Genomic DNA, 13,875 nt, shown 5'->3' with positions numbered 1-13,875 from the left:
TGGCACGAGCAGACCTCTGGAAGGAAAATCAAAGTCTGTTTGGAATCTCTGTACATAGTCTTGTGGACTGGAGATGGGCTTTTGTGTCCTTGATCTCTATGTGTACGGTTTTAGCTTCAGGGAAAAAAAGACGTGAAATATTTGTGTTGAGACTTCAAAAAGTAAGCTACTCCAGTAAGAAACTGATGGTAGTACTCCATAATTGTCATGGAAAATAATAGGTATTTCACTTGAAAGATAAAGCAAGCTGTTTATTGTATTGAATGGGATTCTCAGAGCTGGCAGATATTTACTTCTGTTACTTCTTTCAGTGCGAGTGTTTTATATACTCCGGGGCAGATTGCTTTCTGAAAAAAAACTTAGTTTCCCTTCTCATAGCTGTGGGTGTGGTGGAGTTCTTCAGTTCTCTATTCCATGGTGCTTGGTTTTTGCATGCTGTTTGTGTATTTCCAGGCTGGCACAGTACTTTAAGTCTTTTTATTAGTTATGAAGTGTTTGAAAATTCCCTGTGCTTGCTTCCTTCCCTGTAGCAAGTCTTCCACTGATATTTATCTTAAGCAGGTGGAGGATTGAAATGTGGAACTGCTTCTTGTCTGTCATAGTAAGTGCTCAGCTGTCTAGAATGTGAAGGCTGCATGAGTGCTTTGTCTTCCTTGCTCTGGCTCTCAATTTAACAGCTTGTGCTCTGTTTTCTTATGCATGGCATTTCTGCAGAGGTGGTTTAGTTATGATACTCAGAAAAGCTGTAGTTCGCTGTAATATTTGGGCAACGGTTGCAGTCAAACCCTATCTCTAGTGTACATAAGGAAGCAAACCAAACTCTGCAGAGCAGATTGGCTGTGCCATGGTGGGGTTTTTGTTCTTGAAAACCAAACCTCTTACAGGATATGGTTTAGTAAAAAAACATTAAGGTATGGAAAAGACAGGGTGCAACTGCCTATTGTATTTAGCAGTCTATAGACACTGAAGGATTCCAGGTACCCAGTTCTAACATCCTGCTAGCTGGGTTGCTGGATATGCAATCCACAGGGTCCAAGCAGCCATCTGATAAGTAAAATGGTTTTGGAGGGCCAAGAAAGCAGATGAATGTCAACTTGCTGATGCAGCTCTTCCTAGGCTAACTGTACAGCTAGTAGCCAGTTTCCTTTCTGGTTACCCCATAAGAGTGCTTACAGAGAGGATTATGAAGTAACATACACTTCTCTAGAGGGAATTCTGAGTCAGTGGAAGTTTGAGCTGATTTTGAAAATATCTTTGTGTGACATATGGTACAGGTTACTGTAGTCCCTTTCTCAACAGTGCAAAAGAGATATGGAAAAAATCTATATTCTGGAAATCTTTGCCTGATTATTCTCATTCTTTCTTTTCTATGCAGACACTGTGCTGTAGAAGATGCACTACTACAGATATTCTAATGCAGAAGTCAGCTGTTGGTACAAATACTTGCTCTTCAGCTACAACATTATCTTTTGGGTGAGTATGAAATGCAGAGCCTGAAATAGTCTACAAATAGCTCAGTTTTATTCACTCCTCTTTTCAAGAGAACAAGCTGAAAAATGTACCTGAAAGCCAGAAACTGATGTTATAGTATGTCCCAGGTGTTTTGGAATTGGAGAAGCCTATCTTATGTGAGAAATTAATTATTATTGAAAATGGGAGGAATCAGTATCCATATTGTCTGTGTTAAGTTGGTTCCCTGTTAAAAGAAGTCTCTTATAACATCTCCTTTCAGATCATCTTTGATCTCTGTTGGAGTGGTGTAGCTGTAAATACACTATGCAGAAGAGATGAAAGGAGCTGCTCCAGAGATGGGTCAACAGCTGGCATTGCTGTGTAGTCGGAATCTTAAATGTCATGCTCTGTGGGCAGCAAAATTGGTACTGTCTTGAAATACTTAGCTATGGGCTAACCTGCCTATAATGGTGGTTTAGAATTGTGAATGTGAAAAGGATACAAAAACAAGTGTGCAGTTTTAGATGTGTACAATTGTCAAGGTCACTGAAGCACCTAACTACCTTGGAAAAGAAGGCTATTAAAAGGTTAGTGCATAGCATTGCACTAGAAATAGTTAACATGTCTGTGAGGGGAAGGTGAGGATGCAATTCTTCTTGGAACTTGCAGGTCAAATGTTAAGAGTTTGCACTTCAAGTCGTAGAAACTGCAGTCATGGAAAGGCATTGGGCAGTCATGTAAAAGTTCAGATACAGTGCTAGTAAAATGGTTGTTGAAAATCACAGAACTTTGCTCCTGTCACCACCTCTTGTTTACTCGTGCAATATTTTAAGGTGATACTGTAGCATTAAGCCACAGGGGAGTTTATCCTTGTGTGGATATAACAGGGCAGAAAAGATGTGTGGTTTGTGTAGAAACTTTTTTTCTGTTGAGGTTTAATTTGCCACAATATTGCATAGTGCAAATGTTTGTTAGGGATGATGTTTTCCATGTTGCGATTGAGGGTACCTATCAGCAGGTCAAAAATGATGTGTTTAAAGGCCCCCAGCTCTGTAGTTTATTTTTCTTCTGTATTGTACAATTCCCATGTACCTGCAATGGAGTCTGGTACAATGAGCAGTAATACTTTTCATGCTGTTCTGGCTGTCAGAGAAATCTCTTTGTTCCAGGGTGACTGCTCTTCAGCAGCTTGCGGTGGGGTGTGTGAGAAATTGGCAGTTTTGTTCATGAATATATTAGGATTGCTTTAGGCCTCTGCTTTTTTCTTAGTGAGTGTCTCAGGAAGTGGGGTCTATGACTCTTTTTGATGGGTAAACAACCTTTTAAAAGCTGGAATTTTATGTCTTTACTGGGAAGACTGTCAAGAATTTGCCTCTACTTTTTCACAGGAGTCAATTGTGTATTTATTTTCTTTCTTTGTTCTTGGCAGTCATTACTTTTTCTTCAAATTTTCTCTTGAAATCAATGATGACAATGTAAGTATGTTTCTGTTCTTTAAAGAAAATTTTTTAAAGAAGAGATGCAGAAAAATTGAGAATTTGCAACAGCTTGTGTGTTTCAGCTGATCTGTTGGCTGGAGGAATAGGTCATCTGAACAGGTACTTGTAGTCTTGGTAGCTTGCTCAACTAATGGTTTGAGGCTTCTGCTGAGAAGTTGTTATCAGGCTCACCTAGTAAATAATATGTAGCTACAGCTCTTCTATAAGGTTTTGGCATCTTTAGTTGTAGAACAAGCCTTGTAAATGTTGAGTGGGAGGGCAGACACTCCTATAGGCAGTGCATGAATCATTAAGCTGACACAATGATTCAGGAGCCTATGAAACCTTTGCTGGCTGGGATGGCTAGTCTTAGCAATCTCCCTAATTGGACAAATCCACTGTTTGTGGAACAAAGATTTTCTATGTGCCTTAGAAGAACAGAAGGACTACAAATACGGAAGGGGAAATGTGACCATAACTCAAAAACAGCATTTAAGGAGGGAATGTTAGTCTTGATTCACTTTTTTTGAGTTGCAAGACGGATGCTTGTGGGAGCTTGTTTTTTGAGAATTTGTATTAGTGAGGGTGGTCCCTATATAGGGATATGAGGGGTGGTATTTGGATAGATGTCTGTTTTTTGAGAATTTGTATTAGTGAGGATGGTCCCTATATAGGGGTATGAGGGGTGGTATTTGGATAGATGTGCAGACAGCCTTTTGCCCATGTTAAGCTGTTACAGCTCACCTCTGTCTCAAACCCTGGCACAGTTTATGCACAAGCCAGGTAATAGGTATGCAAATAAAGAGTTTCATTTGTTCTTCTGTCATGGTTAGGAAAGGTACTTGTTGACTTTCCCACTGTAGATTGAAAGATAATATCAGTATAAACTCTGAAGTTAAAGCATGTGGTGACAGTAATTTTCAGAATTATAAAACTTCAGTGAGTGGTTAGTTTGTTGTGCTTCAAATACAGTTCAGATAGGTAGGGGTGTAACAAAATAGTGAACTCAGAGAGGGCAAATATGACTAACAATGGCAAGTTCACAGTTTAGTCAGCCTTTAGAAATCCTTAAATCTTCATTCTTGAGAAGTTTGGTTTGTTTTTTTTTTTTCAGATGGACAACTTGGGAATAGAAAGTTCAAGTCTGATGGCTTTTACTTAGTTGTGTATGACTGGTTTGTAATATTGCTTCCCTGTTCTTTGTGCTTGGCTTTCCCTTGTAAGAAACGGAATGGAGGTCATAGGAAGGCTCTGTCTTCCTAGGCATGATTTTGATGTGAGATTATTTTCATCTAGCTTTTTAAGCACGCTTGCAAGACTTAACTTGTGCAAGTTAACTTGTTCAAATGAGTAGTGATAAGATAGTACTGCAACCTTTAAGACAGACCTGCAGAGAACAAGATAATGAGGCTGGACCTCCTTTTGTGTTTTTTGAGATGCCTTTCCCCCTCTCCCCCCCCCCCCCCCCCCACCACCTTCTCATTTGTCATAATGCAATTTAAAGACCACACTAATGCCAGGTGAAGAGCTTGGTTCTGTCACCTTCCTGTTCTGAGTCATTTTGTAATTGAGTGAGTCCTTCTGTGAAAGCCCTGGTGCAGGAAAGGAGGCAAGGGGTGGACAGCTGACCCCAGGGGGACTGCAGGGTTGCCCTGTCTTGGGGTGCAGTGCTGCTGTATGCCTTCCAGCCTGCACTTGAGAAGGCCCAGAGAATAAAAGACAGAGGGATGGACAGCTGACCCTAGAAAAACTGTAGGGTTGCCCTGTCTTGGGGTGCAGTGCTGCTGTATGCCTTGCAGCCTGCACTTGGGAAGGTCAAGAGAATAAAAGACAGTGCCTTATCACTGTCTCTGGTACTTGCTGCTTTGTCTTCAGGTGAAGTTTGTTTTGGGGTAGTCCAAGAACTGCACCTCAGCCAGGACCTGGCTATTTCAATGAAGTGGAGGATTGCATGTGTGCTCTGTCAAAGCCTCTTAGGTTGCATGTGAGCTCACTGTCTCTCAAATGAATTGAGAGGAGAGGGTAAAATAGCTTTTAGCTGCTGTCATCTTGATTTATCTTGTAATGGTCTGTAGCTTTGTGTGCATCTCTTAAGGGTTATTGGCGAAACAAATAGTACTTTATGAGATGTGGCATTTTGCCCTGAACATAATGATGAAGGACAAAAATTCCCTTAAGTTCTGGTAAATAATTCTGAGTTAATATTTTTCAAGTATAAGGGAACACCCAGACTAGCATAAGATTTTCTTGGCTTTTGCAGTGTATGTTGTTTTTAGCTGTGCCAGGAAGAGGAGAGAATCCACCACCAGGTGGTTTCCTGACCCTGAGAGGAAGAGTCTGCAAAGAGACAAGGGTAGGAAGGAAGGGCTGTAGGCTGCTGTTTGTTCCAGCATGGGTGGAGCTGCAGTGTAACACAGGATTGTCCAGGGAGTGGGAAAAGTGTTCTCTGTTAAGAGTAATGTTTTGTGATGACAAAATCTGAGTGCAATAGAAATTAATTCCTATTGCTCCTGATCAAACCTAGAGGCAGACTGACCCAAAATCAGTTTGTGTGCAAGGGTTGTCTTGCAAGGATTATGTTTAGCTGTAGCCTGCATTTGAGAAACAAATTAGGCTTGTTTTCTCAGTTATTGGGGTGATTCTAGCAGCATAGTCAAAGAAATTCAAAGTGTGATTGGGAACAGTGTCTGTGAACTGTCATCAGTATTGTACATCTTCTGAGCCCAGCTTACAGCTTGATGCAGTATGTGAATAGTGTGGATTTTTCAGTTCTAAATCAGGAAATGATCAAATGCTGGTAATGAGTGGTTTAGTTTCCTGTTCAAAGGGGCACAATTGTGCTGCTTTGTATGTATTTCCATCTAACCTTTCACGCAGTATTGTGGCTTAAATGACTCTATGGTATCGAAGCGAATAGGGTAGTCCAGTCTGTTCTTAATTTACAAATTTCAAAATGCTGCTCTTTTGAAACAGCTGATTTACTTACTCCAGCCTTGGGAACACTTGGTTGGCCTTGCTACTTCTCCAGCTGCCTGTTCTCCCATTCATGTAGCCAGTTAGTTCAGTGTGCTGGTGAAGGTTAAAACTTTTCCTACAGTTTAGGCAGGGTCAGCTCCCTACTCAGCCTCATAGCAGTCACTTGAATGCCTTGAATCAAAAGTGTTAAAGAACTGTATTTTCCTGGTGCTATTTCTGTGTAGAGCTCTGCGTTGGACATGCTCAGTCATGCTGAGTTCTGAGGTAGTTTTATCAGTATGGTATGTTTTACAATAGTTTCCAATGAGATGCTTGAAAGTATCTTGCATGTGGTATTTCTGTAGAAAAAATTCCCAAAGATCCAGCTGTCTACCGTGTAATTTACCTTGATTACTACAAATTATACCAGCTGTCTTCATCTGTCTCCCAGGGGTCCTGCAGCTTTTGGAATGAAAAGGATGAAGGATGCATCAATTACATGTACTGTGCAACTTAATGGCATACAGACTTGATTGTTGACTCTTTAAATATGTCTAGGAATGGTGACTAAACCACTTCCCTGGGCAGCTTGTTCCAGTGCTTGATAAAACTCTTTCAAGGAAGAAGTATTTCCTAATATACAATCTAAACCTCCCTGGCACAACTTGAGACCATTTCCTCTAGTCCTGTCGCTTGTTACCTGGGAGAGGAGGCTGACCTTCATCTCACTCCAACCTCCCTTCAGGTAGTTGGAGAGCGTGATAAGGTCCCCTCTGACACAGCAGGATAGAATGCCTTCTTAAGTAATGAGGAGAAGCTGCCTTGGATTGTAGAGAGGCCATTTTAGTTGGATTATTGAAACTGGATGTTAAAGACAAACTGCCTGAGAACTGGAGAAAGAGAATAAAAGATTAGAACAAGGAACTCTTGCTTCATTTGAATGAATATAATTCAGAAATATTTGTTATACAAACATATGTAGGGTTTGTGTATTAAGATTGCTGCTTATTGAAAGTAAGGGAATGGACCATTAATCCAGCTTGATGCAAAAGGGCATGAATCAGGTAAGCGGAATGGACCATTAATCCAGCTTGATGCAAAAGGGCACAAATCAGGTAAGCATTCAGAAGACAAACTGGATCTAATCAGAGAAGAGTCTAATATAGTGAGCCTTGACACTGAGAAGTTAAAAAGAATCAGGCATGGCTACTGTCTGGGATTGGTACTATGAAATTGCTAAATAGGGAATAGCCTCAAAATGTATTAAATATTCATGTGCAGGCAAAGGTTTCAGAGAGAGTCACTGGGACGAGGATAACTGCCACTTGCATGCTGCTGTGAAGGATTGTCAATTTAGTCCCATGTGCTTCTTGAGTAATCATGAAGAATCAGTTTTTAAAAAGTAGTTTAAAAAATGCACAAATGCTATGGAATGAAAGCCTTTTAAATAATTTTTGCAAGAGATTGACTCATGGAGAGGAATGTCCCATTACTGTTGTGTGAGATTACAAGAGATTGACTCATGGAGAGGAATGTCCCATTGCTATTGTGTAAGATTACAGGTAGTATTTGACTCAAAGAACAGTGCTACTGGCTATGTGTTTTGAGAATGTGGTTGATTAGTACATCTAATTGATTTTTTTTTTCCTTTTTTTCCCTTTGTTTTAGCTAGCTGGGGTGGCCTTCCTTGCAGCTGGTCTGTGGGCATGGAGTGAAAAGGTAAGGATGGAAATGACTGGTCTTTCTTTGGTGATTACCTTTACCTGCTCCAGTAAAACTGCTTGCTGAGGAAGCAGCAAAAGTTAAATGTAGCATCCGAGCTCAGGACCATTTTCAAATGATCTAAACTGAGTTGAGTTGGAATTTTGTTCTTGTCCCTGACCAGATGTCAAGCTGTGGCCCTTGATATTTAGAGCTTTTTTTGTAAACTTGCCAGAGCAGGATGCTAGGGAGAATTGAAACTATGAATAGTCTTTATGAATTGGTTCTCTTTCAAAAGCATGTTTTCTAAGATAAGCTTCTCTACCCACCTCTTTTTCTTATTAAAAAGAAATATTTGTGGGGAATGTAAAAGATACCTTATTATATTAAAAAAGCAAAAGCCAACAAAATCCAAACATGCATCTCTGAAATAGTTCAGAAAGATGGTCCCAGTCTTATGGCCATCTGTTGTCCCCTTTACTTCTCATGGAGTGCTTAAGTGATTGTGTTTCCATGTAGAAGAATAAAACTGAGGAACATGATCTAGTCAAATAACACTCTCATTTTTGCAAAATGTTTCTCTTGGCTAAATACTTTCCTCAGTCAGAGGAAGTCTGTGCAGACATGTGCCTACAGAGTCCTCTTACAAGAGAATGGAATGGTATAGGTATGGAAATGAATGGTTTAGCCCCTTAGGTGAATGTAAAAGCGTGGGTTTAGTATGACTGCAAGCAGTAGGAAAAAGTGACAATTACTAGGAGATTTACTGATCTGCATCTTAATTAACAGTGGAGGGCAGTTGCTCTCACTGTTCAGTTGTGCTGCTAAGTAGTAAGACTGCAATTACCATAGTAGTGTTCACATTTTCTTAATGGAAGTGGCTGTATGCAGCAGCTTTCCACATACAGAGATGTTCTAATATTCCTCTGCTTTTGGAAGTGTGTTTTATGATCTTAATTCTGAGGTATTCTCCTTGCTCCCTGTGTGCATGCACATCCTCACAACTAGATTAGTGATATCACTGATAAGCATCATTGGTAAGCAGCCTATCTCCACACACAAATACATTTGCTTTCTATTCTGTTGTTATAAAAAATTTTTATTTCCAGCCCTTTAGGAAGGGTGTTAAACTTGTCTTGACTTTGTATTTTCTCATGTTCAGGCATTATATTCTGTTTTGTAGAGAAGCACATAGGGTCTGTGTGGTTGGAAACGAATCTTTCACAACTGCCTCCATTTGCTAAATTCACTTTACACTGCACTGAAGTTACTAAAAGGCAAAGACAGACTCGGTTTTTATTTTTTAAAATTTTGCCGAAACTTTTTCTGCTCTCTGTCCTATCTTGCAAATAAGTGCTTCAAATCTTTTCCTCTGGTTTTGAACTTCTGAATGGCTCATGAAATCTGTTCATTATTTTTTAATGTCAGTTTTTCTGTGCTATGTTGTCAGTCTTTCATACTAGTGCCATTCTTCAGCCATAGTGCCTGTATGGATGCCTGTTGGCAGATAAACATCTTGGTGAACAAGGTGATAGGAAGTAAGCAAAAAACATTGCAGAAGCAGTGCTGCAGTGGTAAACCCAAAGATAAAGTATAGGTGGTGGAAGAGTTCTGAACATCCTGTCTCTTAATGCAGGATGAAGTACGTTAGGTCTCTTTAATTTATCAGGGATTTTTTTCTTGTCTCTTTTCTTTTCCCACTGGGGCTACACTTCAGATTGAGTCTTCAGCAGTCTTTTTCTCTTTGTGAAAAGTGTTGAAAATACTACATGTAAAATGTTACCCATCCTGATTCAAGTTACCTGTTTGAGTCAAATCCAGTCCCTTGATCTGGTGCATCTAATCTTTAGGATTTTGTAACTGGCTTTTGTTACTGTTAATGGTCACAAAAAAGTGAAATTGCATAAAGTTTAATGGCATAATTTTTTAATAAAAACAGCATATCTGTTAATATCTGTCACATAAAAGATATTGCAAAAATCACTAAGAGAAAGAGAATTACCATAATCTGCTGATAGAAACAAGGTGAATAACACTGAGCCCTCTCATCAAGAAAACAGTTTTCATTGTTAAAACTGTTTCAAGAAGGACTGGGCTGTATTAGCACCAGTGTGGCCAGTGGTTTAGGGAGGAACTTTTTCCAGCAATATTCATCACAGTTGATGTACATCTGGAGTACCATGTTGAGGTTTGGCTCCTCTGTGTCAGGCAGGTCTTTCCCAACCTTACTCTATGATTAAGTGTACTTACCCTTCAGTCTGCTGATATTTGTATTTGCACACAGAGATGGGTAAACTGTCTATGCATATAACCCGTGTTATAATCAGTAGCAGTGATACTGTGACAATCAACAGCCAGTCTACAGAACTTGATTGTAAGAAATCAACTCTGCCAGAAGTATTTTGTAGTTTCCATACTAGTGTGTCTCAAAACAGTAACTGGTTTGGCATTTGTTAATGGGATGTATTAGAGTTGGTTTTTTTAAATGACAAACCATGTTTGCCCTCTTTTGCCAACAAACTTCAATTGAGATGGTAGCATAATGCTTACAGACTGTAAAAGAAAGTGGGTAACAAGTGAAACGTGGACACTTGGACTCTTAATTCACTGTTTTGAGTGACTGAAATAAAGGCTTAAAGGCCAAAGGTTTTTTTATAGGGTTTTTTGGCACTGACTTCAGGTATCAGACTTCATTCCTGTATACCTGCAGGAAATCTACGTTTTGTAAAGAGCAGCCTGTGCTCCAAAGAGTTTTTACAATCCTGCAGATGGCACAGCCAGAAGCATCTTGAGAGAGATGGGTAAGGTGGGATGAGATGGTTCTCTGAATTCTCCTGTTTACTTACTTCCTTCGGGATTTTTTACTGAACGTCTTTTGTTAGGCAAATAAACCCTCACAATCTTCCTTTCAAAAGAGCATGTTGTAAACATCAGATGTGAACATGAAGAAACTGTTGTGAAACAGCAACATCTGAGCTTGAATAATAGAGCCCAGTTCCTGCCAACTTCTCTTCATAACACACTTTGATCAGAGGAAGTTTTCTTCCAAAAGATGTTGCTTGAGCAAGTAAGATTGTCTGAAAACAAAAAGCTGAGTTTGGATATGGGAAGGAGGTGGCTGGCAATAGTTGTGAAAGTTTCAGCATCCTGGTAGCACAGCGTTTGGTTTCACAGTGTGTTGGTTCTACAAATGCACTGCATTAGCCTATCTAATCTTGGCATGTCTGTCTTGATTGTGGAGTCTGAGCCAAGGTTTGATTAGGTTAGTCTGTCATAATTAACCCAGTACACCAAGTTGGTGAATTAGCTGTGAGGTCTTAGAGTTTTTAAGAATGGAAATGTGTCTCTGGTAACACTAACTAGAAAAGTCTTTGCTTCTCAAGACTTCCTGAATGCTGGGAAATCAATAAACTATGACCATTTTTTTAATAGACTATTTTAGCTGTTAGTCTCCGACTATTGCAAGGCAATTTTGAGTTCTAAATTCAGTTATTTCTTTCATCCTTTCAACCAGTTTTGGTAAAAACTGTCTTGTGTTCCCTAATTAATAGTTGTTAACAGGATCTGTTATGGAACATGTTATGATAGAAGAAGTTGTCCTGTGTATTGCTGTAGTACTGTTAATCAGTGTCTTTTCATCACCTGATGAAGTTTCTCCATAGACACATTTTCTTCTAATGCTGTATTTTGAAGACATTATTTTTATTAAGTAAGCAGTTGGATAAGAAGTGATATGGATTATTCCGAGGTGTTCTCTTAAGATGTATATCCTTTACACTTAGCTCTAGCACAAGTACCTGGGTAGCAAGATGAGAATTTACATTGCCTTGACAGAATTAGACTGTCCATCTCTCTGATGTCTTTCTCTTAGACTAAATATGGTTAGCTTGAGAATATACTTTGGGAAAAAACAAAATTTCCAGGAAACATGTGATTATGGGATATTGTACTGTGTTTATTTTTGTTATTTCTTTGTTTTAGAAGGCAAATATTTCCTTATTAAAATGTACTGTGTCTTGTTTATGAGTGTCTGATGAACACTCAGACTATTGCAAGGCTGCCTGGATGTCCCTACAAATTGTTCCCCTTAACTTTGAGTTTCAGCTGGGTCTCACTTCTGTCTTCTGCATGTTCCATCTTGTTCTTGTTGTACATTACATGAGAAGTTTGTATTATATGTATTTGTTGGATTTTTAGTGGTAGCTGGTATAAAAACATCTTTAAAACCTAATCTAGAAATTATGAGGAAGGACTTTGCTGTGTTAGTGTTACAGTTACATAGACTTAGAAATCTAGACTGACAGGCCTAATGGCTAACATTGTGGTCAGGATAAGTGGTGTATCTGTAGAGTTAATGAAAAAGAAAATATTGCTGCTAAATTAGACAAATTGCAATTATAGGGACTAAATAACTCCTGAGTTGAGAGTATTAAGACACTATTTTTGTATATTTGAAAGGGTTTGGAGGTGCACTTTTAAGACTGTTTAGCACTAGAATGAGTGTAGCTAAAATGAGAGGAAAAATCAATTTCCCTTGAAAAACAAGACAAGTTGTGGGTGTTTCCCCCCTCCCTTAATGTCACCCACAAGCTGCTTTGTCATTAGAATGTGTCTCCTTTTTGCCACTTGAACATTAAGATTGGAAAAATGATTTTCTTTCATAAATTTTTTTAAGACCATGTTATTGAAGTGCCCTTCTGATTGAGGCATTTCAAGTTAATATAAAGCAATAATTCTCTTGCCTTGAAGCAAAATGAGTATTCGGTGATTGTATTGAGCGTTTGGCACCATCTTGTGGCATGCTGTTTTGCAGATAGCTCTAGAAGAATGTAATCTGAGAAACTTGACTGTGCTGGATTTACTTATTAAAAGAATTATTAGCTGTAACTTTGCATTAATACTTCTGCTGCTGGGGTGAAGAAAATTGGTGTTGTCAATAACCAGTTTACAGCAAGACTTTTTTGTGTGTGTCGCTGTTGGCAAGTCCAAGGGTTTGCAACCAATTCATCTGGAATCATGTGAAGATCATGAGTATCCAGAAGGAATGCTGAATGAACAGCATGTGTATAATGGTCATCTTTTTCTGTTCTGTTTTTTTTGCTTCAGGGGGTATTGTCTGATCTGACAAAGGTGACTGGTCTGCATGGTCTGGACCCAGTGGTGCTTGTCTTATTGGTGGGAATAGTGATGTTTACTTTGGGATTTGCTGGTTGTGTAGGAGCACTGAGAGAAAACATCTGCCTTCTGAAGTTTGTAAGTAACATCATTATATGAGTGAATTATCATATAATCATTATCAAGCTGCAAATGATGAGGAGCTGGTAGCAAACCCAGGTTAATTAATTTATAGAATTTGGTTTGTTACAATGTCTGTGGTAAACTTGCTGCCATGGCAAGGCTCTGGGTAATGGTATTAAAAGCAGTTTAGGTTCAAGCCTATGTATATTTTCTGCTTTATGGAAAATGTTTCATTTTCTCATTTGTTTTGCTATGCAGTGATGTTGTTATAATATGTATACCAGAATCCAGTGTTGTGATGTTATATAACATATTTTGTCAGTTAGGAATTACTGAGGAAAAAACCAAAACTTGAAAGCTTCTTGTAGATGTTGTGTGGGCAAAACTTTGTGTCTTTAGTGGCTGATGTGAAATCTCTTAAACTGTTGGCTTTTGGTGAGGCTTCTTTGCTTTAGTTCTGAAAACCACTTAAACTGAACAAAAAATTCTCAAAAAAAAATAAAATTGGAAACAATTCAAGAGGTAATATCAAGATTACTTTAGCCCTGTGTTTTACAGGTTCTCATCTCTTAATATTTTCTTTGCTGTGCATAATGACTATGGTATGATGTTCATTTTACTGTCGAGTTAAGGTGACCAAATTACAATAATTACCTCTCGAGGGTTTCTTTACATTGTATTTGCGTGTAAGAGGCTGTATTCTCACAATATCTCTACTGAGTGAGAATTTTAACCTAAGTCTTTGTGTCTGTTTCTGGTAGAGCTGGGAGTAGGGATGCATTCAAAATGAATAGGTATTTTCTAATTTGGGACTTTTGATCTTTTTTACAGGGTGACCAAATTACAATAATTACCTCTCGAGGGTTTCTTTACATTGTATTTGCGTGTAAGAGGCTGTATTCTCACAATATCTCTACTGAGTGAGAATTTTAACCTAAGTCTTTGTGTCTGTTTCTGGTAGAGCTGGGAGTAGGGATGCATTCAAAATGAATAGGTATTTTCTAATTTGGGACTTTTGATCTTTTTTACAGTTCTGTGGAGGTGTTTATAT

General features: G+C 38.8%; 1 protein-coding gene across 1 annotated transcript in view; it reads left to right on the top strand.

Annotated features, from left to right (window-relative positions):
• The first annotated feature begins 1,374 nt into the window (after nt 1-1,374).
• TSPAN14 (tetraspanin 14) overlaps nt 1,375-13,875 on the top strand; it is a 19,115-nt gene continuing 6,614 nt past the window's right edge. The window contains exons 1-4 of the mRNA XM_009077295.1: nt 1,375-1,473; nt 7,554-7,604; nt 12,693-12,839; nt 13,856-13,875. The exon at nt 13,856-13,875 is cut by the window's right edge and continues 142 nt beyond it. Of these exons, the coding sequence (XP_009075543.1) occupies nt 1,393-1,473; nt 7,554-7,604; nt 12,693-12,839; nt 13,856-13,875 (299 nt within the window). The 5' untranslated portion in view covers nt 1,375-1,392. The remainder of the gene's footprint in view (nt 1,474-7,553; nt 7,605-12,692; nt 12,840-13,855) is intronic.

Source organism: Acanthisitta chloris, unplaced genomic scaffold (assembly GCF_000695815.1).
Source record: "Acanthisitta chloris isolate BGI_N310 unplaced genomic scaffold, ASM69581v1 scaffold686, whole genome shotgun sequence".
Taxonomy (NCBI): domain Eukaryota; kingdom Metazoa; phylum Chordata; class Aves; order Passeriformes; family Acanthisittidae; genus Acanthisitta; species Acanthisitta chloris.
This window is presented reverse-complemented; position numbering and strand designations above follow the sequence as displayed.